At 39.7% G+C, this 27,657-nt stretch overlaps 1 protein-coding gene across 1 annotated transcript in view; it reads right to left on the bottom strand.

The window, feature by feature from the left end:
- astn2 (astrotactin 2) overlaps positions 1–27,657 on the bottom strand; it is a 271,116-nt gene that overhangs the window by 125,831 nt on the left and 117,628 nt on the right. The window contains exons 5-7 of the mRNA XM_080476263.1: positions 17,947–18,054; positions 14,323–14,469; positions 7,651–7,818 (exon numbers count right to left, since the gene is read on the bottom strand). Of these exons, the coding sequence (XP_080332389.1) occupies positions 7,651–7,818; positions 14,323–14,469; positions 17,947–18,054 (423 nt within the window). The remainder of the gene's footprint in view (positions 1–7,650; positions 7,819–14,322; positions 14,470–17,946; positions 18,055–27,657) is intronic.

A 27,657-nucleotide genomic window follows, 5' to 3' on the forward strand; every position in this document is an offset into this window, starting at 1 on the left:
CTCGTCCCTGTTACACTCCAGGTGCCTAAACGGGCACACAATCTGATCCCGCTCATGGGGATAGTGACATCCTGTGTAAACATCATTATGAAATTGCCAATAAAATTTGTCACTCTTGCGTTTTCATTCTCTACCTCCTTTATTTGGTCCCTCTTCGTGCTACATTAAGAACCGATAAATAGTAAAATAGTGGCAGTCACTTGAGAGCTTTCACATGTATTACAAGTGGTCATAAATGACGCGTGTCATTATAAGGATTCACCTTGACTGTGTGGTTGATTTTCACATTTCAGGCCTCATGGTGTTTGTGCTGAAAAGAGCCATTGCTAGCCTGACGCCTGTTTGGGTTCATTATAATGTTTCCAGGTGGAGAAGCCACTCTGCCCAAAGACCTTGAGCATATTCAATATAAGTGTTTTCTCCCAGCAGTATATTTGAGGGCATGTGTGTTTGTGCTTGTGCATGTGTGTGTGAGCAGTACAGAGAATGGAAAGCTCAAGCCCGGGCATATACAACGTTACACAAGCCAGCAGTTCCAGTTCCAATTAGGTGAGGCTGGAGGATGCAGGGAGCATTCATTTCAAGTGAGAACAATAAATGCAGCTAAGGTGGTTTGCAGGTCTTTTGAGGTTAGTTATGATGAATAATAGGTAATAGACAGATAGCTTATTATACAGGTTCATCTTAACCATCTGAGATTAATAATAATAATAATAATAATAATAATAATAATAATAATAATAATAATAATAATAATAATAATAATAATAACAATAATAATAATAATAATAAGTGTATATATACTGTATATAGTAATAAAGCTCAACTCGAGTTGAGAAGGCGGCTAGGAAAAAACTAAGCTGGACTGTTGTGAACTGCCAAAATATTTCTCAGAAAAATAAACATTGTTGACGCAAAGTACTCAAATTGAATTTAAAGGGATTCTTTGGACGTATGAAATACTTTCCCTGACAAGCAGCCAAAATATTTAGCTCAATTATAAATGTGCTAATATCAGACTCGTGGTAAGCATAGCTATGTATTTCCCTGTGTTTGCAGGCTATAGAATGTGTTTTTTTGTTTTTGTTCTTTGTTATATAATTTCTACTATTAAGTTTATTATTAGTAATATTTTGTGTGCACTGTATGATATTCGTACCCAATATATGATATTCACTGAAATGCTGTGGTACGGTAAAAAGAGAGGATATACAACAACAAATCTTTGCAATAACGCACAGCTGTATATTGCAGAAAACAGAAAAAGCTTAGTTGATCTATCTGTTCATTTACTGTATCTGTAACTGGGCTCTGTGTATGCAAACAGAACGGAGAATGAAAGGCTAAAGCCAGGCATATACACAATACACAAGCCAGCAGTTGCAGTTTCAATTAGGTGAGGCTGGAGGATGCAGGGAGCAATCATTTCAGATGAGAAAAATAAACACAGCTAAGGAGGTTTCCGGGTCTTTATAAGGTTAGTTATAATGGCAGATGGGCAATAGCCAGGAAGCACAGGTTGACTTGTATAGGGTGACTATGTGGATTGAACAGTCATTTAATAACTAATAACTTGGAAACAGGAGTTGAGAGTGTGGCTGCACCATTGTCACACAATATATATATTTCATTCTACATTCTTTTTTTATCCACTCATCCATATTTTATATCACTATATCATTGTCAAGGGCCTCCGGAGCCAATTTCAGCTGACCACCACCGGACATGAAGCCATGCGAACCCAAGTATTGCATTTTTCAGACTAGAACTTGCACTTTTTTTTTTTTTTTTTTAATAGTTCCTTGGCCGGTCATGTGACTTATATTAGGAAGTAACATGCTTACCAACTGGCACCACTAGATGTCACTGTACGACAACAGAATGCTGCTACAGAAACAGAAATACCTAGATTGCAACCGTATTGTACTGATAGACTGGAGGGAAACTAAAGCAGACAAAAGAGGCTAGTTGTAAGCTGAAATCACAGCAGCCAGAGCTGAGAAAGAACTTCAGAGACGATCCTCAAGCAGCATTTGCTGGTCAAAACTCATCGATATTGCGGTTACATCTGGGCATTAAAATATAAATGAGCATTACACGGCAGTGCACTTTATCTATGTTTTCTTTTTTTTTTTTCATCCTTTCATGACATTTTTTTTAAACATATATGACTCAGCGTCAACTTATTGTCGAGAAGATGCATTACTGGTTATCATATTGATAAATCTAGTACAAACATAAAGCCAAACAGAAATTCAGGTGGACTCAGACTGAAGCTGTATTCTTGTCGCAGGTGGGCATTCTTCTACATTCTTCATGGGAGTGTCCAGCTGTCAAAGCACCTTGGCCATATACACAGTCAGATATCCTAAACCCAACTATAAACACTCAGTGTACAGACATACTTGTACAGCAATATGAATATATTCAATCTACTCCTGCACAAGCGATATTTTCACCTACTTGTCTCACAGCAATGTGCTCGCTTCGTCTGAATTTGAAAGTTAGAAAATACAATGGTTGGTTTCTCAGTCTGCTGCAGCATCTTCGCTACAGATGGACGAGAGAGAATGAATATATGTGAAACTGTCAGTTCTCTGCTGGGTTTAGGGGGTGTTTACATCATCGCTCAGCACGATGAGTGACAGTTTAAATCATACTGTCGATTGCGATCTGATGTGTATCCGTTAGTTTGTTCTAGTGAAAAAGAAGTTGTGTGTTTGATCATCTGGGGTGTGACACTGTTGACCTGGATCAGAAAAACCCCATCTGTTTTTTTGGGGGGAAAACAAGTTTTGAACCAAATTGCGTATCAAAAATCCAACATCAAACCGATTTGTAGATTAGGTACAAGGAATGTGTTAATTAGGGATATATGTGTTGACTTTGTAAATATTGTCTCTCGCACTGCTGTGTCTATGTGAAGTCATGATGCAACAACATAAACTGAAAAAGTGGAAAACACAAACCCTATTTTATCCTCTGTTGATGTATCTCTGTATTAAATCCATTGTTGGTGTTGTTGAGGCATTGTAAGAATGAAAACGGAGTTATCACATCATTCTGTCCGTATTAGCAGTTATAGAAAGCATTACACATGGTAACATCAAGAGGTTAACAAAAAAAAACCCAATGCTATATCTACTGGGACTTGTACTGTCAGGCCATTGGCAGCATGTTCCGATCAGTTTTGTGTATTGTCAGACGTTACAAAGACGGCCCATGTTATCCATCTCGTCAGAGTCAGCTGGAGCACCAGCAGCATACAAATGGTAGAAACTGTTGCATCACACCATTCATCCACTGACCTCCACGCTGGCAGCGGAGTCATGGGGTGAAGGTGAAGGCAGAGAGGATTGATTATCCCGGCACGGTGGTGCAGCGACTGGTAGTCAACAGTGACAGTCGACCAGCGTGATGCTGAAACTGCCTGAAGGCCGACAACAGAGTTGGGGGGGATAACTTGCTGGAAATAAAAGCCCAAAGGCACTGGACAATGGAAATCTGTGTGGAGATATGTTTATGTGCATCTAAGGCGGAATCTGACGATCTTGGCTGTTTATATGTCCAAATATGAGGGACAACCTGTATCCTGATAAATACTTTGGCCGTGTTTTTAATGAAATGTTAATATTTCTGACCCGAGCTGCCCCAGCATGCAGCTTGGGCATGCAAATGCAATTGTACCCTTTACTGAGTGTACAGTGAGCTGCAGTAAGCTGCTATCCAGTATTCTCTGACAGATTCTCTCATGTGCAAAGAACGAGATTTAAAGCCCCGTTAAAAAAGCCAAGAGATACCACTACTACATATCACCAGATTTTTTAGAAAGCTTCAATTAGACCAATACAAAAATGTAATTTATGGGAAGTGCCGAACAAGCTGCACCCCAACACCAAGGTGAACAGGCTGGGCTATATTTCAGTGGATTTATCACCTACATTATTATCAGTTTTATTCAAGATTTTAGTCATGGGTGTAGCTAACTATCAATCTATGCAGCGGCCAGTTGTAAAGCGTTGTCCTTTGGTGTCCATTCCCTGCAAGTTATATCATGGGTGATTATGCTGCGATAGTCTTGTGAACATCAGGAATGATGACACAGTTTCATCAGTATGCATAAATGCATACAAAATTATGTGCCAAAATTAAATAGCAGCGGTCCGAATGGCCATCTCCAGCAGGTTTATTTTATGTTACACTTTTCAAAAAAGCTGGTAAACCAAATATTGTTTCAGCCATTTCTCCTCTTCAATACCTGCGAGCGTGGCTGTGCTGCAATGCATGATGGAGGAGGGTTATGGAAATAGAAAGCTCTTTTGAAGAGCACCTTTAATGTTTCTGCCGTATGGATACAATTGCCCTGAGGAGATACACACTTGAGGGAAATTACCGATCAAATAATCTTGCTGCTGAAAAGGACAGATGAAAAGAGAAATAAATGGGCAGAGATGAGAAGATGAAGCTTGACAGTCGTAGTAATAACATGAGAATGTCTAGATGAGCAAATGACTGCGGAATTGAATTACAACTGGTTAATGACCTCGCACTGCAGAATCATGCAGGGACCCTTGCAGACACAGGCCTCTCCAAACATCAAGAAATCAGTAAACACGTATGTACCAATTTGATTTCTGGCATTTTCCTGCATGTACATCGACTAAATTGAGTGTCTGGGGCATTAATGCATAATGCATCAGCCCTCAACATGTCCTTGACCAGGGTTACATAAATTCCACATACATTACAGATGTAATCCATTCTAATGAGCTTAGACTTTATCCAGTTGGGCCCGGAAAACGCAGGGGAGTTATGCCACTCAAGGAAAGATAAATATCATTGTGCTGCATGCTCAGCTTTTGTTGACGATAGTTTAAATGTCAGCACAACTCGGTGGGAAACCGTATGGGCTGATTGTGTATACGCTGCAGTGACGGCTTGGTGACTATTTTTTTTCTGGATCCGACAAAAGACACAGAGCAACCCTGCTTACATTGTAGGGATGCTGTTGTCTGATTGGAGCACTGAGCGCTAACATGAGGACTACAAAAGACCAGTGCATTTACTCATGAGTCCTTCAGAAAAGCAAGCACAGTTCAGCCTTGTGTTCTTTATGCTCATAAAGCAGAAAGGAAAGTGAAGTTAGAATTTCAGTTAAATGGATAGAATGGATATAAAACGTAATTCTTCGTAAACATAATGAAAATGCCAATTTCTGTTTATTGCCTAAAAATGACCTGTGCATGGTGGAGAGCTGGTGGAGAACACGCCTGGCGACTTTCTGCATGAATTTTGCACATTCTCCCTGTGCATGCACAACTTTTCCTATTGCAAGTGAGTTCAAACTGAAGCTGAAGTACCACATCAATCATCATCTTTTCTGAATATAATTAAAATTTCTATTTCATTTATTCCTTAAGGACATTCTGCACAGTGGATTCGGGGTAACCAATCTCAACTCATACCCAAAAGATCAGGAATCATTTCTGTGCTTCCTTTTTGTGTGAAGTTTGCATGTTCTCACTGGTTTTGCACGAGATTCCTCAGGATGATATGGCCTGCTTCCACAGACTGAAGAAAGAAAAAAAATCTATAAAAAGTTTCACGAAAAGAGGCTGTAGTGCACAATCACCTCCCAGGTTTGATTCAGGGGTGGGCCTTCTCTGTTTGAAATATGCATGTTCTCTCCGGGCATGGGCGCTTGCATCTTTCCTTTTGCCCTAAGTGAGCTGGGATTTCCCCCAGCTGTGAGATGGATGTAAATAAGGATGATGAATGGTCTAAAAGCCTCTCGGCAAACAGATGTAAACACACATGAACGTGTAAATTACAACTAGGACCACTAAACAACTCGATCCCTCTTCTTGTGCTCCGAAAAGACAAAATTAGCTTATGGCGGATAGTGTTAGATATTACAAAATCTCTACCTCTGTATTTGAAAATATTGATCAAACCTGCACTAACACATTCGCGTGGCCTCATGAATGGGTGCATAGCCTCCTGAAACACATTGTTGAATTTGTTTATGTTGCAGTCAATCAGCGTGGAATGTCTCTTCTCATTATCTCACTTTCAAGCAAATTTGATGGGCAGCCTTGAGATTTTCTGTGATAATTTGTAACAATGAGAGGTTCGGAAAGTGTGACTGGTGTGGTGCTGCTCATGAATTTTGTATTGGCCAGCCACTGCTGGTAAACTGGAAGTGACACGACACATTTAAAGTTCTCCGAAGATTTGATACTGCTCATTAATGCATGACAGTGACGGCATCACAGTTTCAGTAGCGCCATCCTAATCATCATCTCCAACCAACCTCAGTATTTTCCCTTGTTTTAATTTGACCATATGTGTTTCGGTCGGAAGCTGTTAGATCAGACTCTTAAAAGCATTCGTTCCAGATCAAAAACACTGAAATGCATTTATGTAGGAAACCCTGTGGCACATAACAAAAAATTTAAAAATAAGTCATCCTTCCTAATTTGGGATTCTGGGTGTCTGTGTCCTTGTATTTATCATCACACAAAAGAACCATTATTGCATGCATTTTCTTCTAATCTCCACATACTCAACAGTGTCTGACTTGAGATGAGTGTCTGAATCACAATCTGTCACCAGTGTATAGAATTTTAAATGAGCTCAATGCCATGATATAAGAATTTAATTCACCCTTTAAGCACTTTAGTGTCTCATTTTGAATCTCTACATCCACTGCGAACTAATTTCCATCCATTCAAAATCAAGTGACCTGTGTAAATCTCACTGATAATTGAAAAAATGTATGCATATTACAAGACCCTATGTTCACTTTGATCAAGAAACTAAATGCACCGACTGTTATGCAATCAGTCAAACAACATGGGGAAATCAAGCGTGTGACCGTACTATATTACCTGCCAAATGACGGGATCCCTAGCACCAGTTCTTTCCATAACACGTATCCCTTGGAGCCCCCCAGATTGCTTCCAAGAAAATCAGTGTACACTCTCTCTGATCTCTGACGTGTAATGGAGCCAAAACTGATGAACACACACGATTTCAGAAACATATAAGACAACCCGTATCCTTTTAGTTAGGTGTATCACACCTATGGTCAAATTCAAACAGGTCAGAGGGTCCAATTCAACATTGCATGGAGTATAAATAAAAAAAAAAAAAAAAAAAAAAAAAGAGAAGATAGTTTAAACATAAGTAACTGGTGTATGAAGCATCCCCACTGGGTATACCGGTTTTAGTGAGAGTTCGCAGACAAAAGAAATCAAAATAAAACATTTTATCGCACCAAGATGCCGCATAAAAAGCTAGTTATCTCATTGGAAGTAAATCCGCTCTGTGGAGGTGAGTTGTTGAAAACATGCAAGTTGATATGGAACACGGAATTTCTCCACTTGCAAATAAAAGTTCAGAAAACAATTTCAATGACAAAAATCTGAATCTTCACCATAGGTTTGTAAAACCTTCAATCATTGTTGACTCATCTGCATTATAATCTAAAAAAGTCTTGAATTACTGAGATATGTGCTAAGCGAACCTTGACAAAACCTCAAGCCATCGCTGTTATCTCTGGCGCCCCCTAAGTTTGGAACCATTGCCTTGCACTGTGAAAAAAAAAAAAAAACATATCAGTAATACACATTTTGATGATGCACTCACCTGTATCCTGGTCACAAAGCTGCTCACAGGGCTCGGTGGTCCGCTGGCCACAGTAGTCTTGGACCCACTGCGTGGATGAATTGGTCTGATAGTAAAGAGTGAGCTTGGCCGGATTCAGCCAATTAGAAACATCCAGGAAACTGCCCATGCTCACCACAAAACTACTTCCTGGAAAAAAAAACATACACAAATGCAATTATTTTGATTATATATATATATATATATATATATATACACGCACGCACGCACGCACGCACGCACGCACGCACGCACGCACGCACACACACACACACACACACACAGCAAAAAAACACACACAACAATAAGGAAGGTGGAGAAGCTTGATTGGTCTAAATTTTAAGAGGTGTTTTCCTGGTCTGACTGCAAAATCGATTGAAAAGTAGCTAATCCTTTTGTTTTCACTGTAATTTTATTTCCTGTCCTGACCAGACTGAATTTAAATGAGAAAATTAAGACCTATAACGTGCGTATTGATGAGATTTCCTTGGTAATTGCAGAAGAGGGGCTGGAGGGGTTTCACGAGTCAATCAGTAAACGCTATGCTCATTGACGCTGACTTACCTTTCTTTTTTACTGCTCTCAGACCAATCGTTAAAGCCTGATCACTGAACAAGATTATCCCTAATTGATGCCAATGAGTTTCAGTTCCAAAGGGAGCCGTGAGGCGATTGTGCTCCAGCTCTTGGGTTAACACGAGGATTCACATACAGCTATATAATGTGTGTGTGTGTGTGTGTGTGTGTGTGTGTGTGTGTGTGTGTGTGTGTGTGTGTGTGTGGTGGTGGTGGTGGTGGTGGTGGTGGGGGGGGGGGTCATGGAAGGTATATGCGCAGGACTGAGGCAGAAACTATGCTTTGTTAAGTCGAGGTGAAATCAACATATTTCAAGACTAGGCTACAATCGGAATGATTCACACAACCGGATCACAGGGAAAAGTTGCATGTCCAGTGCCTTGCAGTGAAATTTACAAAAAAAAAAAAAAACCTAATAAAACAATAGCATCCTAAAACTCACCTATTATCTGATTTTGCCTCTCCAAATTCCTGATTGAATGCAACCACCGTTTGACTCCACCTACACACATGAAGTCACCAGCTGCCTCTTTATAACTGATGAGAAAGCCTTCCACCGGGGCAGCCTGACCCAACACAAAGCGCCTTACAGAAATACACACACAGCTTCACACGAATGTTATTTTCTGACTACGCTGCCAAAGTTGACTGGGAGCCGTTCATCTTGAAAGGCATGTTAGCAGGCCTGCCTTTGACTGGCTGGCAAACGCTGTGCTGTAGCCGAATATAGCCTTGTTTGGGAGCGTCCAAAACACAACGCATTTTAAGACTCATCAACACATAATTATTGTAATGGATTTTTTGACAAACAAAGATTAGTTCACAGTAGATAATCAGAGGCCTAAATATTACTTAATTTGCTTAGTGTTTCTGCTGTCCCCGATAATGAAGTCTGTTGGGCACCATCGCGGTGCAGCAAGGCAGGAACTACAGAACAATCCGCAGAGCAGATTCCCTAAAAGCATCTCCTAGGTTAAGATGACCAAAGGTGAACATAACAAGGCCATTTTCCTCGGGGCTGCAGCTCGGTGAGCAGATCTGCCAGCAGCTCTCATTTGCTGAGAAAGCGGATAAATCTAATAGCCTTGGCTCGCTCGCGAGGTGAGGGAGGCAATTGTTAGATTATGGGCTGCTTTTTTACGAGACCTTTAAAACAAACAAACAAGCAAAAAGAAGAAGAAGAAGAAAATACAAGCAGTCAGAAGATTTTCATACATTCATTCTTTGGCACAAAAGACTATAGAAAGGAAATTGTAGGAAATAAATAGGTCATCCACACTTATGGCATTATGATATGATGCCATTATACATCAAAATGTCACATCTTGGGACATTTATGAAAGGGCTTTAATGGGTTCACATTGTGTATATATATATATATATATATGCTCTTCATTTTTGCAGCCCAGACTCAATTGTGCTGCTTATCCCACAAATCCATGTAAAATGTTTTACTCAAAAGCTTTGGTACAACAAATAATCTACCAAGCACAAGTGTCCCGGCTTTCTGGGCGTTGTGAAGTTATAATGTTATATAAATTGTTGATGATCTTCTGAAGCGTTCAGAAAAGTTTACTATATACGGCTAAATTATAAAAAAAATACATATTCGTTAGCTATCAGCGCTATATCCACTAAACTTTATGTTGCTCCCATGTGGTGTGTGAACACCTTGCATGGCAGCCGCCTCAGTACGTGTGTGTGAATATGACTAACAGTGTAAAGCAATGTGAGACTGCTGAAACTTCAACTGTGCTGTTGATGTGAAGTCTGTTTACCATTTCTATGATCTGACTTGCAACCAAATGAAAAGATTAGACGTTAATTTGCTTTTATCATGCATCACTGTAATTTCAATTACATCACACATAACTTAAGAATAGAAATGACTGGGAACAACTCTCCCCGAAAAATAACTAGATCGTAGAGTTAAATATGCACTTAAGTGACGCAATTTACTGTTTGGGGGGTGTCAAAACCCCTATTCGCACAGGATTAGAACAACCTAGGGGCCACTGTCGATTTGTAATGATTGCAGGGGATGTCTGTGATCTTAATCCCATGCAAAAGTGCCAAGTCTGTAATTTGTAAAGTGAAAATTACACCACAAAATACCTACCATATTTCGCAGAACACCAATGTCCTGTGATAATAGTAGTCCTGTGCGAATCTGCATCTCAGTGATTAGGGGGTATTTTAGCTGTCTTTCATTTATTTTTTTCTTCTGGTTGAATAATGGAGGCTGAAAAACTATTCACAGCATTTAAGGTGCAAATGTAGGAGTCGGCCTATACACACCAGGGCTATGGACCATTTGCAGAAACGACAAAATGAGACCAAGAAGAACAGGGAGGATATATTGAGAAGGATGACACGTGCAGCAGCATGCGGTAAGACACCATTTGTTTGTTTTTTTTAGGCCTATCTTTCAACAGGCTTAATACAAAGGCTCTGACAGCCCGTTATCCCGATAATTATGCTCACTGTTCTCAAGTTACTACTTATTTACTGTTGCCATGACGACTATATGTCACGTGACAGCAGCGGATATTGTGACGTGCACAGCCTTGACATCAGACCCGGGCCAGTAATTTCAAGTTTTTTTTCATCCCGTGTGAATGCAAGAAACGCAGACGTGGGGGGGGTAATTCACAAATTATTAGAGATCTTCAGGTAATACTAATCTCAGCTAGTACTAAAAGTCTCAAAATCAATTCTCAAATTAATCTCAAGATACATGAGTCACAACGGGAGTCTTAGAAGCAGTGCTGTGTTTATTTGGAATCATATTTGATTTCTCTGATGAGTGTCTGCTGATGTTAACCAAACAGTCTTGCCACTTTTCATACCGGGCCTGATAACCGATTTCCCGCCCACATATCAGCTTCTGTCAGGCCTTCTGGCCTCTCTCGTTGCGTTTACTGCTCGTACTGATACGTGACCTCTTCACCCGTCTGGACAACCGCTTCCTATTATTGTTTCTGACAAATACAAAATATAAAAAAATGCGTATGTGTATAGAGGGGAGTCGTGTGTGTCAGGCCATATGTATTGTAACCATAGTGATTTGTTATTTTGGCTGTTTTTTTTTGTTTTTTTTTCCCATCCTGCCTGTACACCCCTCTGATCTGAGTTATATGTATTTGTGGCTTGCCAGTTTACATTTGTTTTGTTTGTTTATCTGTTGGGTTTGTTTGTTTTGCTCTGACTCTCTGCTGCCGACTGTATGCCTGTCGGACTTCTGGGTTAAGCCGCCTTTTATCATATCTGCTCTGCCTCAGGTGTCCACCTCTCCAGTAGACATGAGTTAGTTTGCAGAGAAAGTGGAAAAAAGGTCCTCGACGTCAATTGCAACTTCTCCTCATTGTCCATATGCATCCCACAGTACGAGTACAAGCTGAGTGGAATCCACATTGGAGAGGTGAGAAACATTATTCCTCAGTATTTTAGTGGGGTCAACACAGCAAATCGTTGCGTTTTTAAAAGTAAAGAACGCTGTATTTGGAAGAAAAGAAAAATTCTATTTTTTTTCACAAACTGAGCTGAGCATCATAGCACTTGAGAATTATTTGAGTATTTGGAGAACACTTGTAGATAACTGGATGTGCCTCATTGGCAGTGGAGAAGCAAAGGTCAGATGGTTGAGACAATCAATGAGTAATCATTCAGTAGGGAAACACATTTATCCATATTCAATTTCCCAGCATACTAACCACAGCAGAAATCATATTTTCATACCGAAGAGGAGTAAATTACAGGCTGAAAAGCTCTTATTTCAATCATGCTTTGACGTCTTTTACTTGGGTTTGGATTACATTTGACAGTTTGTGCACTTCGGTGTCCATAAGGACGCATAATTCACTGTATAAGTTTGAGCACTCGTCCTTTTTCTCTTGTGTGTCCATAAGCACACAAACTCTCAGAGCGTGGGCGGACTAGAAATGAGGCCCCGGTGGCAAGAGCACCTGATCAACTGATATGTGAACGCACGACTCCCAGAGATATGCCGATCATTAGTTAAATTGCCTCCTCCACTCCCTCTTACTTTGCCTGACTCCTTGTGCATGTTCCATTTTGGCTTATCGTTCCAGCGAAGGTTTATACTGTGGTATGCTGCCAATGCACGGACCCGAATCGTAATTATTTCATCGCTGGTGAGGAATTTAAAAGGCAAGCAGTGCAAATCTTTGAGCAAACACCTTGGCAATCACACTTATATAATTCATTTTTTTGTAAATTTCCTTTTTTTATTTTTCTAAATACAGATTTAATCTGACATAAAATGTGATCAACACTCTACTGAGCAGGTTTTTATCTAATTCACTTCATTTAACTATTGATCTACCCTGTGGCCCATATGGTTAGGTTTTAACCTCGAGTGTGAGGGGGGCATGTCTTTAAATCTTAATTAGTCTATGATAACCCCTGTAGAAAAGGGGCAGACAAATACACATTTCAGACTTCATTTAATCATTGTGCCAATTCAGTCTAGACCTCCTTTATTTCTTATTTTCTTATATTTTTACTTTTGTAAGACACGTTACAAAATAACATACAAAAGAAAAGTGAACCTTGGATGACGGATGTCGCATAAAAAAAAGAAGAAGCATATCTCATGTTAACTGAAAACAAGCAATAGGTTAATATTCTAGTTTACACTCTTATGAAAGACAGTCAATCACAGCCTCGTGACCAAAAGTCCAGCTCAGAAATAAAGGGAGGGAAAATGTTCTCCAAATTAAATAGCTTCAAATGTCACTCAGTCATTTGTGGCGACAATAAATCGTCTTTTTTTCCTTGTTTCAGGAGCTTTCACTGACTTTGTGCGCTGTATCGTGCTGATTTTTGCTCCTTTTTGTTTATTGCTCATTTGTGCCTGTGGTTTACCATTTCTTTGGATGGATGTGCATCTTTTGTACTTATATCAGCCGTTACAGAGAGGCAGGGCAGTGGGACTGAAAAGCCCTGAAAATGAAAAACCACAAATTGAAGGAGTGGTGTAGGGGGTGAGGTGGGGGTGTTTCAATGCGTGATTTGAAAAGAGAAATGGGGAAGGCATGGAAAACTGCCCCTAACCCATTAACTGTATCCCCTGACAACAAAAAGACGGTACAAATTACATCATATTTTCTTTTTTTCCAGCTATTTCTGCAGGATGATACTTGAAGGACAACAGAGTCCAACCACATCAAAACAGCAACACAGTAATGTACAATGATGGGCAGCGGCTATTATAATATTCCATTTTCTTATCTTTAACTTACACTGAACAAAAATATAAATGCAACATTTTTGTTTCTGCCCCCATTTGTCATGAGCAGAACTGAAAGGTAAGACTTTTTGTATGAAACAAAAGGCCGATTTTTCTTAAATATTGTTCACAAATGTGTCTAAATCTGTGTTAGTGAGTACTTGTCATTCATAAAATCCATCCACTTCACAGGTGTGGCATAGCAGGATGCTGATTAGACAGAATGATTACTGCACAACTGTGCTTTAGGACACATTTACATGTACCCTGGCTTTTACAAAAACAGATATTTCCCCTTTTAGGACCTGCATATTCACTCAGCGCTACTACAGGCATACAAAACCTGTAGGGGGCAGTGTAACGAGAAGCATAAAGCCATGATAGCCAATCAGAATCAGAGTTTTTCCAAATCTCCACTGTGGCCGGAGTTCTCAGGAATCATCGTTTGTGGGGACTCGGAGCTGCGTTTATGTGTAAATGTGCAGCCAAAACGCAGAGAAATATCCCAGTTTTGTAAATCCCCGGGTACGTGTACGTGCCTGTCACAGATATAGACAAATTTATGAACAATATTTGTGAGAAATGCCTTTTGTGTGCAAAGAAAAAGTATTATCGCTTTGCATTCATTTCATGAAAAATAGACTCGCGCAGTTTCAATCCAATAATTTAAATTTACGAACAACCTTAGACACTGTGCATTAGGGGAAAGTGAGGATACCGGCATCAAACTAAGTAAGTGAAAGTCAACTTTTTTTGTTTGTTTTGTTTTTTTTTTATATGCCATTACTTTAACATCCTGCCAAGGTCTAACGAATGCGTTTCACTTACCATCCGCGACAAAATGCTCCGGCACATGGAGGGTAACCTTGACAGTGAGGGGGCAGGAATCCTGCGTAGCATAGACAATGGCAATGACACATGTGCTGATGGTAATCAGCGTCAGGGTGACCTTATTTAGAGGGCTGTGTGGGTGGCCTGAGGTAGAGAAAGAGGGGGGGAAAAAAAGTGCAGGTAAACAGTTTAATAGAGGATTAAAGAAAAAGAATAAAATAAACAATGTTAAAACGACATAATTCAGAAAGACACATAACATGAGCCTTAATCACCAGCTTTTGCACCACGCACACAAAAGAGTCCCCGAGCCTCCTTCAAGTCCTTGAAGATATTAATTGCACTCCTGATTTATGAATCGAGCCCAGATTCAAGTTAGTAAAAGATGACGGAGAACACCAGCACTTCTGCAGAGCAGCTCCAAATTGTTTGCCTGTGTGATATATGATCTTATTGCCCGTGACAGGGTTATAGATTGGCTGTTTTGGTTGCCCTTTGGCTCCGTCAGGGCTCCTATTTCCAAGCCAGGATATAAGGAATGAAATTAGCCGCTTAACCTCTGTCTACGGGTATTTATCATGGGAGAAAAGTTGGCATGTTTAAAGGAGGCTCAGTGCGAGGTGGCGAGGACAGCGTAGAGATAGTGTGCTTTGAACAGACTGCCATAACTAGATTTTTTTTCTTTTTTTACTGTTAAATATATATTGATCCCATTGAACCTCTTGAAAATTCTGCAGTCTTTGAAAAATCGCACGCAATATTTCATATTCTACAAGCGTCACCACACGTGTGACCAGAAAGAAAAGAGCTCGTATTGTTATGCATGTTCAATGGTGAACTCATTAGCCGTTTTTTTGTTTCAAAGTTTCCTGCAGTGGACCTTCGCAAATTGTTGCGGTCATTAATTATTCAGTGTAATTATTCATTTGGAGCCCCATACAGAATATAAAGCACAGATTAATGTTCTGTATGCTGTGAAGAGTTATGCTCCACTATCAGAAGCCAACTAAGTGAAATACACCCTTTCTGTCAAGCCTCATTTTTATCAATCACCGTTACGAGAGGCAAACGGACTGAAGTGTAACAAAGCAACATCGCAGAAATGTTAATACCACCACGCAGTGTGATTAGTAATCCCCAGTACCCCCCCCCCCCCCCGCTGACAAGAGATCGCACTGAAATCTCGATAAAAAAAAAAAGTTTGGAGTTAGCGAACTGCAGCTCAAGGTCAAAGCCAGCGAGAGAAAAGTTAAGGTAATGAATCCGCCCACGCCGAATCACATGTCTCCCACTGTGATTGTATTGTGAAAGGACAGAAACAAAGGCTGTCTAAAGCAAAGGCAGCGGAGCAGCTAATCCCCGCGGGGTGTGGGTGGTGTCATGGGGCTTCTGAAGGGGTCCCTCAATTACTATAAAAGCTTACTGAGTAGACAAAAGCATGTACACTCACGGTGGCAAACACTTACATTACAGCCACAAACCAAACACCTTCTCTATGCGCTCGCACACACACACACACACACACACACACACACACACACACACACACACACACACACACACACACACACACACACACACACACACACACACACACACACACACACACACACACACACACACACACACACACACACACACACACACACACACACACACACAGTGACCACAGACCTTTAGGAAACACACCCACAGGAATGTAAAGCAACCACAAAATGTTGCTAAACTAAACAAACCGCGGTACCTCTAATGTCGTTCTATTCTTACTCCTATCCGGGTCTCCCTGTCCATCTTTTTAGGAGAGACACACAACCTTTTTACCACAGGCTGTAACTTTAACACAGATCATGACCGCGGCTTTTATGTCCTCCGTGGTCATGTGCCTGTGAGCTTTGCTAATAAAATGTAAGGGCCAGTTCAAGCAGAGACATACCCTTTAGGACTCTGCCATTTGGTTTATTTGTGAACAATCCCACATTTTGTGATGATATGTAATGTAAACACGTGTTTGTAACTGAAGATCCAGTAAGAGAGTACTCTTTACAGTCAATTACAATTCAAGGCTGACCATTATATATTATTATATGTATATTATAACATATACATCATACAAACATCACACAGAGCACAAATAGTTATCCTAAATCCCATAAATTTAAATACTGGTAATTTGTTTTTATTTCAACCAGTTCAGAATCAAATCATAAGCTTTCAGTTTTTTTTTTCCCGTCAGCTTAAACAAACTTGGAGAAAATCTAAAAATATTCCAATGTAAATCCTAGAGCCATGGTCAGAGCAACTGCTTCCCAACAACAGTGCAATTTTTGAAACAAGATGCCAGCATGGTGGACATTTCACCAGCCGAGTCCAAAAACACAATTTCCAAGAAGGGATCTGCGTCCACTGGTGTGGAAATCTTCACCCCAGCAGAGATCTGCCTGCCAGGACCTACAGGGACAAGGGCTGCGTATGCTCCAATCTCACACAGTATTCACTCAGACCCAAACATGGTATACAGTGGTCTTTGAGATGACAATAATAGAAAAACGTTAACCCCTTTTAACAGAAATGTGCGGAGTAGACGTATTTTTTTCACCTTCAGAATAACCAACTGGAAGGTTCTTAATTATCTTAAATGTAACATTTTAATTGAAGCAAGAATTGAAAAAGGCTGATAAGGAATGATATTTATTTATTTCGAGTTCAAATTCAACCTTAAAGTTTGATCCTCATTGGAAATTCTAATTATAAAAATAATAGACTTGTACATAGTTAAATTAGAGGCAATAAATATTTCAAATACATAACAGCAAAAAAGAGGCAGTTGGAGGGAAGTTAAAGATATTATACAGTTTTATTATTAGCTAGACTGAATCACATTGGATTTATATTTTTGGGTTTCACTGCACAATATCGTGATTCACTGACTCGAGAATTAAAAAGTGAGGTGTGACTTTTCTTCCTCGTATCATTATGGAATTTTGTAACAAACAGAGGGTTCAGAAAAAACACAGGCTGTGCTGATTCTTTTGTTTTGTTTTGTTTTGTATTTATTATACGGACATTCACGTGTGTTATATTCTCCTGGCCACTCGGGTCACGCACAAGCAAAAGCATGATCCATGTATAAAGCCTTTCACTATCACATAACACTACAGTATATGGAAAAAAAGGAAATAAATTAAATAAAATCATGCTTCCCATTCGAGTCATTTGACTCAGCTTAGCTCATCACAAAACCTCCATTTACATCAGCTCATATATCTCCTCTGAGTGTCACTGAGCTGTGCTATGGAACAGCACTTTAAACCCCAGCGGGAACGTGCATGACTCCTTCTTACTTCCAGCTATGCTGACAATTCCAGAAACGTCTGGCCTCATTTCACTCTGCTATAACTCGTCCTCCCGTTATTTCTCCCATATACAACCAGTATAAGACTGGAAATCATCTGTTTTCAAAAGAGGCCTCATTGTACTTTATTACTTTTTTTTTTTTTTACTTTATTGCATTCGCAGCAGTGTGCAGTGGATAAGAGGGTCTCCTCCTGCGCCGGCTAAAGTGTGGAAAACGTGACACATTTATTACGGCGCTGAAAGAAAAACACCTGCGGTCTGTCTCACCTTTGCTGCGTCTTCGTCCTCTGTGCTGCTCTGTGTAAAACTTCAGCTGGTTGTCATCTTCAGGCTCCGACCCTGATTCACCTTGAGGACCAAACACACCTCCAGGTGCTGGCAGCGAGGAGTAAAGAAAACAGAGAGAAAGACGTCTAATTAGAATCAATCATTGTTTTGGTTTTTTTGTTGGTTTTTTTTTTGTTCATGTAATCGTTACCCACAGTGAAGGCTGGGCCATTAGTATTGACGCTTACTTGGCAAACATATTTGCCTGCTATGTGCACAAAGCAGATCCGCCGAGCATATTTGCTTTATGCACAACTGGGATGACAAAATTAAAGATTGACCATAAACAAATAAGATAATCTGATCCTGCCTATCCTTTAGCTGTCCCCCTCGGTTTGATCGGCCGGTAATTTGTCCGGTCGTTATGAAGTCTACCGAGGCTCAATTTTCTAATCACATTGATTCGCATCCAGGTAGGGTGCGCATACGTGTGTGTGTGTGCGTGTGCCCAGTCAGAAAGCAACGACACGGGAAGCCGCTGCGAGAGTTAAGAGGCTTTTGTTTGCACTGCCTCGGCTCCGTAACATCAAAACACACATCGCCGCTTAATGCAAAAGGGACCTGCCACAAAGTGATAATTGTCACGGATTTGCAAAGTGTTAAGCCACTGAATGATAAATAAGTAAGCTCAAGCAACGACCCATATGTGTAGATGGCTTCAGACGGCATTTTAAGTCTGTTATAAAACACCCAGGAGGGAGTTTATGTGAAATACGTTTAATGAAACCCGGGATAAATTGTGAAGTGTGACTTGGGCAAATTCTGATAAAAAAACTACCTCATGCTAATGAGGTCTGTCTAATTTATTCATGTTTGTAGATATGTTTTGCCTGTGTAACCCTCAGGATCACAGTGATTACACTTCCTAATCTCCTGAAGTGGTAGGGGAATAAAGGACAGATAGAAAATCGATGCTTTCTCATGGCTATGTTGGAGCATCTGAAAAGATGTGCTTCACCTGTTGAGTGCAAATTAGAAGAAGAAGAGCGCGCCACCGGGTTAGTCTGTTATGTCAATACCCCGATTCATGAGCTGTGCGAGGACAGCTGATGACGACCTGTGAACATCTACTCTCCTGGAAGAGACAAAAGCTTCACTGATTCAGGGGAATGGATTATGAGTCAAGAATACACTTGAAGTTTTTTTTTTTTGTTTTTTTTTAAGTAAAAGTCTTCTTGGTAATTGGAGCTCCTATTGTCCATGATTCATGGAATAGAGCACGATTGAGATGAAGGAGTTTGCGTCGAGTCATTATGTTTGACTGTATTTACCACTTTAGGTGGACTATTTCTTCTTTCAACAATTATGAATCACATCTGACTGAAGCAGAAAAGAAAGATTGACAAATGTTCTTTTTTTTTTTCTTTCTTTCTTTTTATCTATATTAAAAGGTTGCACCAAAAGAATCCATTAACAACCAACCAATACCTAGAAACATTTACTCTCCCTTAAGAGAAAAGAGCTTCTAAGTCATGACTACATTTGAAGTACCGTACAGGTACAAGGTGACAAATCTCTTCTTTAAACAACCGGGAAAGACAATGGTTCATTTTGAATCAGTACAAATTACATCGAGCTGAGGCAGAAATCGATGCATCAGTGTGTGAAGTGAAAAAGATTGGACTGTATGACTTTTAATGGGGCTGTTATTTAAAACAGATGGTTTGGAGATAATTTAGCACGAGATAATAAATACAGTTTACCTGGGTAAAGGATCACTAAGGAAAGCAGATTAACCGATAAACTAATTAATCAGTTTTAATTAAAGGATGTAAAGTATGCGACAAACCTATAAATATTTGTGCCAGTGGAAGAGACAAGATTTACAGATTAGGAGAAAAGAATTACAAAGTGCTGCCAAGCAAAATGCTTTTTGTAATTGGATTTTCCATTGGAGATTATTTAGAAAACCCAACACCAGTAGACAGAGGAGTGTACTTGTATTATCACAAGGTGACGTGTCTAATTTTAACAATAAGGAAAGATGATGGCTCATTTTTTTTTTTAACGTTAAAAAGATTGGACTGTTAGTCTCCTTCTTGTTATCTCATCATTTATCACAGATGGCTTGTGGATAATGTATTACAAGAAGAACAAACTAAGAAATTCCACATGGGTAAAGAATGACCGAAGAAAACAGAAAGATAGAGATGTACAAAATTCCCAAAGAAGTAAACCAAACATAGAAAATAATGTGCAATAGATGACTACCATTTCTGACATTTAACATCCAGCTTTGCCATGAGTCAATTTTCAATGAAATCAATACTTTTTTCTTTTTTTTTTTTGAGAAACCACACTAAACCAGATATCGGTTATAATTGCTCTGCAGTTACCGTATAGCCTCATTCTACAGTAATGAATATTTAATGCATACATTGTAACCCCCAGGAACTGAGAAGATCGGACATGCGTACTGGAGATAACAGTAACTCTGAGAACGTATACATTCAAAACTTATCAGAAGGCACTAAAAAATACAGTTTTCCTCATCCTCACGGGAGCCCACAGGACTTTCACAGAGAAAAATCCGCCAACGTGTCGGTCAATCGAAAACACACAGTGATAATGAAGAACTGCCAGATATCTTTGAAAAAAAGGGGCACAAGCGTGTACTCTGCCACTTTACCATAAATTAGTAGAAATAATACACATCTCTGAGGCCCTCACTTTGATCAGAGTTGCCGATTCTTTCTCCAGAAGATCAGAAAACACAGTGAAGTAGCGACAATTACAGTGTGCAACATGACCCTGTGTCCTCCCAAGGCTTTTATACTGCAACTAAGTAATGACAGCTGGTTCTTCTTGCATCATTTGTTGAAAGAGATTCCACCTATTAGCAGAGAAAAAACATTTACAGCCCGTGTCACCATAACAACACTAATAGGACCAATTTAAGCATTTGATCAAAAAGGAGATTTTCACATCCAAACTGTAAATTAGTGCAAAGTGAAAGCTTTTGGTTGGGCTATTTTCTCTTGGTGTAAGTATATAAAGACAGCATTTGGAAGTGAGCAATAAAAACAAACAACAACAACAACTCTGGAAGAGTAACGATTGTGTTATTGTTTTGGGCTTTCATTTGAGTGTGAATCAAAGCCACACTTTGTCTCTGAGGCAGGGCTGTATAGTCGCAGGAAATTATGGAGCCATGGGTGGATTTTCCAAGTTCAAAGGTGAACAGAAACAACAAACATTTTGTAAGCTGTTACGTTCACACAGGAGAAACTGCATTTTTTTGTGTGTGTGTGTGTTTAATATAAAAACAGGACTATGTTCAAGTCCGTTTTATCAACTTCTAAAATCTGTCCTTTCTTGTAAAAGTCATGCCATCCTTATTAAATGTACTTTATGAGCGATGATAGAACAACATATTCTCTGTTCCTAGTTCACTGGACACAAGTCATAATTCTTGGGCAAACGCTGAGCAATGCCAGGTGAAATACCCTCTTTTACTCGCTTCGTAAACATTATGTCATAGCTCATAAGAATTTGCCCGCATCATAAACATGTTAGACGTGATTAAAAGTTCTATTAAGTCTGTGCAGGAAGTGCGCACGAAAGGCCGTAATCACTCTTTTGGTCCGGTGCTTTTAAACAGGTCGAGTGTGGAGTTGGACTCTGGGTGTGCGAGTCCGCTGGTGTTTGGAGAGAGAAGCCAAGGCAATGTTGTGTAAAATTGGTTCTGAATTTATGCATCGTGTTAGAACATGCCCAGAGAGGTGGTGTATGGAGAAAAGACAGAGACTACAAGGACAGATTCACAAGTTAGCCTGGTGGCTGTTTGAATGAAAAACAGACTTAATTTATTTTACATAACGAATACATTAATTTGGAATTTTTATAAGGGTATGAGCGAGATGGGATCTGGGAAATCCAGCCCTCCCGAAACCCCAGCCAAAGGTTACTTGTTACAGTTTCCACTTTTAATGGCCGGCATATAAATTACAAAGAATAGGTTTGATTGTTTCATCAATGTGAATTGCTAAGCAAAACAAATCTACCCACGGGTACTAATAAAGTAACACTGAACCTTGAAAAAGTGTGAGTATGTACAGTATATATATTTCCACATCCACAAATCTTAACTAATCACAAATAAATTGGTCACATTAGATCAACATAAGGTTCAGTTTTCAAGTGAAAACAGAAAATGTTTGTTGTGTTATTGTGGCCGGTTTACATGGCAACGGTGCACAGAGCTGATGAATATGCAACTCAGAGGAAAACTAAACTTTTCTAAATTGTTGTCATTAATAGCATTTTTGCAGTTCCGTGCAAACAGACATTGTTTTCAAAATGCTGTTGTGCAAACAAAAAACATTTCTGAAACCAAAATGAAACGTCGCCGTGTAAACGGGGTCTAAGTCCATATTAATCAGTCGACCTCAATTAATCATAATAATAAGTCTCAGTATAGAGTACAAAGTACATTTCCTACCATTGTTTGGTTTGTCTTGTCACTTCTGACTGTGACAATTTACTGTTTGGGCACTTTGAATTGTATTAACCTGGATGAAAAGAGCCACACAAACAAACTTGGATTGACTGATTTAATCATCAATGTAATTTTCGGTTCACCAATGTCATTTCACTTCCACTCAGTTTTTGCAACAATATATGTTACGTGATGAGTAGACGATAGAGATCAAAACTAATCATCTCTCTCATTATGCAGAAATACTTATATCACCATTGAGGACGAAATATTTTCACCAGCATACATAAGATGAAATAAATATGTTAGTCATTTTGAATTTTAGAATTTTTTTTTTTTAAGATATCTAAATATCAGCTATCAGCTAAAAAGCTACTATATGAAAAACTGAAAATACTGTGCATTAGAATTTTTACAAACATATGGATGATTGTCTATGTTAGGACCAACATGCAAATGTAAAAAATATCCTAGGATGCTGCATGAAAAAAACTGAAGTCGTCAAGATTCAAAGTCCCAACATCTATCCACCACTGACCCAACAGCAGGCGAAAGAAAGTGGGACTGCCAGTGATCTCCTGGTAAAGCGTCTATACTTAATTCCAGATCCTAAATCGATTGAAAGGAGAAAAAAAGAAGAAGAAACCTAAACTCAGTGTCTGCCTCTGTGTGCTGCTGCTGCTGCTGCTGCTCTACAAACTTCTTCTCTACCTGAGCACTCAGGTGTGCAGCAGTCGGGAGGAGGACAGGGACAAGATAGAGAGAGAAAAAGGAGTGAAACAGTCAGAAAGAGAGGAGGGTGTTACAAAAATAACGCTGGGAAGAAGTGTGGATATTTTGATGGCACGAGTACAGGGTGATCCTGGATCTCTGCACACCTTTGCTTGTCACGAAACATAGATAATCAATTTGGTGTGGACACTGCCAAGGTAGCGGAATAAAAGAAATATGAAAGGCATTCACAGCAGCACGCTGTCACATTTTACAAGACCTTCGCGGAAATATAAAAGAATATTTCAGCCGGGAGAGATCGGCGACATGGAGGACCTGGTTAGCAGTTACCAAGCTACCCCATACAATGCACCCAAACTAACTCACAAGGTGAGGCGCTTCTTTCCAACGTTATCGTTGGGGAAACTTTATCCGAGTAAGAACGGTTGACAACCAGCTTGGTGTCACCAAAAGAGGTCAGGTCATGGCTTGATTTAAAGTCAAATTCATATGTTAACGAGGGCACAAGCACAGAATCAGTCACTAATTGTTTCGAATGTGTATATACCTTGGTTTTGTACTCCCATAATTGTTCTACTGCAGTTCAAAGTCATCCATAAAAATGTGTAAAACCCAATGAAAAGCCCAACAGGCATTCCACTGACTGTATTGAGAACAGGCAAGCTGTGGCTCTAAGTCAGTTTTCAAACTGATAACGTTTCAAAAAGCATCCCTCCCACTCTGGTGTTTACACATACCTCACCCGGTTAACAGGTCATGAAGTCATTGATTCAGGGATGCCGGGGAAAAAACAAAAAAAAGTGTGTATATGTCCTTCACATGTGAAGAGGCACTTGAGAGCTGTGCTCAACTCCAAGTGTGCGCGCCTCAACTCTGAATGTGACTTTAAAAAATCACCTATGCCGTGAATAAGCCTCACGCAGGTTTAACGTTTGATTTGGACCTTTAAAAGACTTTAAGAAAGTGCTTCTCAATGAAAGGACCGGCAAAGTCAAACTGTGAAAACAATTCAGATAGCTTTTCTTTTTTTCTTTTTTTTCATACAACACCTAATTAAAAGCACCAAACTGCATTAATTTACTAATACCCAAAGTATAAGTCATACCTTATTCTAGAAAGGGTGATGTAGTTAGCAGATAAGAATTCAAAAAGGCAGGTATGAAGCCACACAGAAGATGGTTGGATAGAATAGAAGAACATCTTGAAGACATATAGTAACCTGGATTTCTTTTTTTTTGCACTGCCTATCTAAACATCACATCCACCCCTTTTTAACCCAACCACATCCTCAGTGTGATCTTAAATCATGTATTGAGATAAAATATAGATATCTATCCCGATAAGAACACCACATACGTCCCTATGCGTTAGTTTGCAATCGTGTCTTCACTTGTGTAAAAGAACAATCATAATCGCACACATGCATGCGTTGTATTTAGTGCTCATGGTGTCATGGCTGCCTGCAGACACATTTAAACATCGACCTTCACTAAAAATTAAGAAACATAAACCATTAGCCTTGCCGTAACCCAACCCTACACCAGCCGTGAAACATGCCTTCACTTTCATATCGAATCCTGTGAATTTATTGCCTGCTCTTGTTTTTTTCTTTTTCTTTCCTCTGCTCTCCAGTGCCATGTTTCACAGACCGTCATCCTGTGCCTTCTGTTCTCCCCTCCTGGCTGACCTTTTGATGGGAGCAGCAACGCAGGGCGATGACGGCCCAGCCATCAGTAGCGGATGTATGGAAAAAAGGGGTGAGCCTATCATAACCCGGCAGGCTGTCTGGAGGAAACCACTTGTCTCGCTCTGTGCCCCGAGCTGTTGAGGTTGCTTTTGTGAAAGTACTCTTTGATAACAAGTGATTTGTGAAGACAGTTGAGAATTTGTGCAGGGCTCCAGCCTTGGAGATGCTGGGCTGGCTACATTTTTTTATTTATTAATTTTTTTTATTTGACATTTGTGTAAACCACTTGGACCAGTTCAGATTAATTGAGTTGCATTGAAGACAGCCTCATTGACCCTCCTTTTTTTTTTTTAGTAGACGTAGTTCAAGTGATTTTCACACCAGATTTTCTTAAATATCCTTTAGTTCAGCCAATTACATACAGTATGATGTCTTATGTTGCTGTCCCTTTAACCCCCCGCCCACCCCACCCCCACACACACACACACATCTCGCACACATGAAAGCGAAGCACAAATTAACCCTCAATTAAAATGTGCGCATGCAAACTGTGTTAGATCGGTGTCTGATTTCCTCAGACAAAAGTTAAAGATTCGCTCTGCCTTCAGGCTCCCCTCTACGTGTGACTGCTTGAGAGTTAAGCTGACCAAGCAATACCGATTAATTACATGGAGATATCCAGAACATTTACCTACACTGCAGTTTCGTTGTTATTCCTTAAAGGTTTGTGAAATCAGTGCCGTTACGAGATGTGAAAAATAACAATGGCAGACCGATAACGGATGAACAAAGACACAAAATATGAAAGACAACAGTGCTTGTATAAAGACACCATCACCAAAAATATAAATGAATTATTTGGAGAGCATTTCTCATACTGCATTAGCAGTTCAGTGAAGATCAAAATCAATTTCAAGTTTATTAACTGCAGAGGCTCGACTCTCCAAGCCCTACTTTTTTTTTTTTTTTTTTTTGTGGTTTTATAAAATGGTCAGATACTGCTTTCATAAATTGCTCTTTTTTTTCCCCCTTTCATTTTTTTTTTCCCCTGAAGTTTAGTGTAGCTGCCTCGCACCTTTTGTCAGGAAAATTTGAAAAGAAATCCAATCAAGTTCACTTTCTCTCCTGACACAGACAATCCTGAGTCGCAGCCACTGAGAAACAGAACAGACCTCAGTACATCAAGTAAAAAAAAACAAAAAAAAACGTGTAGTGTCTTACTGTTTTTGCAGGTGTTGTGTTTGCATTATCTTCTTTCAAACACATATGACTATAGTGTAAGGAGCTGATTAGCGTTTCTATTATCACACAAAAGGGTGTGTTGACAAGCTCTGACAATGTGTGTAATTCAAACGACATGTGACTTGTGCTTCCAGGCTCGGGCACGGGATTGAAAAATGACAGTTAATTTGAAACAGGGTGCAAGAAGTCGTTGGAAGTCTGGCCTCTGGTTGTTTCTCTTTCACAGTTTGTCCTTTTCTTTCGAAATCATTTCTTTCTTTGTCAGTCCGTTGACGTGTTTTGATTTTATTTATTTATTTTTATTTTGTTTTTTCAGCTGTATCACCTTCAAAAAATACCAACTCCTTGAGCAACGTTTTTTTTTTTTTTTTTTTTTTAAATGCCCCCTTTTATAACCGTGTTTCCTGAAGTTGAGTCGGGGACTTCTTCAGGGGGTGCCGAGGATCACAGGGGGAGCCGGAGGCTTTTCCCTGCTCGGTCAAAGAAAATCATTGTAAGACAGGAACTTGAATCTAAATCTGTGGAAGTGCTTTTATTGTTGAAGGCACCTGGTTTCATATGTAGGTGTGTTTGTTTGGAATCACTGGAAAGTTTGGGTGAATTGGAGACTGAAGTGAGAGTCTCAGTTCCTCTTTTTTTTTTTATTAATTGAGTGCTGATGATGGTGAAGGGACTAAAGTTTGATCTATTTGGACAAAAGACACAGAGAACGCCTTGGTGGTAATTGATCTGGTCGCAGATGAAGTGTGTCCATGACTGAATCACGTACGGATTTGTGAATTTTGTTTCCTTCACTCGAGGTCTCAAAACTCATGACTGTCCAAAACCGATTTTCAGACTTGCCCCATGAGTACAAGGATTTCTCTGGATTATCTGAATCTTTTAATTACACTATTTACCACAGATGAAGATTCCCTCAGGTTCCAGGCAATTTTCTGGTGAAAAACGTTCCGCTTGAGTTGCACTCCTGACAGACTCAGTCTTTTATAAAATAGCTCCACTCTGTCCTCTTTTACCAGAGAAAGACTCAATCGCTCTCGATTCCAGTGACTCCAGGTTCAAGCAAAAAAAAAAAAAAAACTGAAGTCAATTAATCTCTTCAGATGTAAATTATTCCTATTAATCAAACATTTTTTTAGAACCCGTATCCAGGTACTCAGTAAAATCCATCATATATTGTAAAATGTAATAAAGTTTTGAGTTTAATCTGATTTATTTTTTATGACGCAGTAAAGGGGTGAGATGTCACACTCGCAACCTGGAGCAAAAACCATGTGATAAGGCATGAAAAAGGTTGAGAGGAGAAACGCTGAATAAGGCAGACAATGTGACCAGCAGAAAACACACTCCCGTAATTAGAGAGTTTTATAGGGAATGAGAACGTCTGCAGGAGAGAGAGTAAAGTACTGTTTTCTAATCTATCCTGTAGTGAGAATGATTAGTGAGATGAACAGTTATGGGAAAGCGCGGAGGTGAGGCGATGACTTCAATCTGACGGGTAAGATCAAATAATCTCCTGCATAGCAGGTGGGAGCATCTCACTCTGGTGATA

The sequence above is a fragment of the Lipophrys pholis genome (genome assembly GCF_963383615.2).
Source record: "Lipophrys pholis genome assembly, chromosome: 12".
NCBI classification, from domain to species: domain Eukaryota; kingdom Metazoa; phylum Chordata; class Actinopteri; order Blenniiformes; family Blenniidae; genus Lipophrys; species Lipophrys pholis.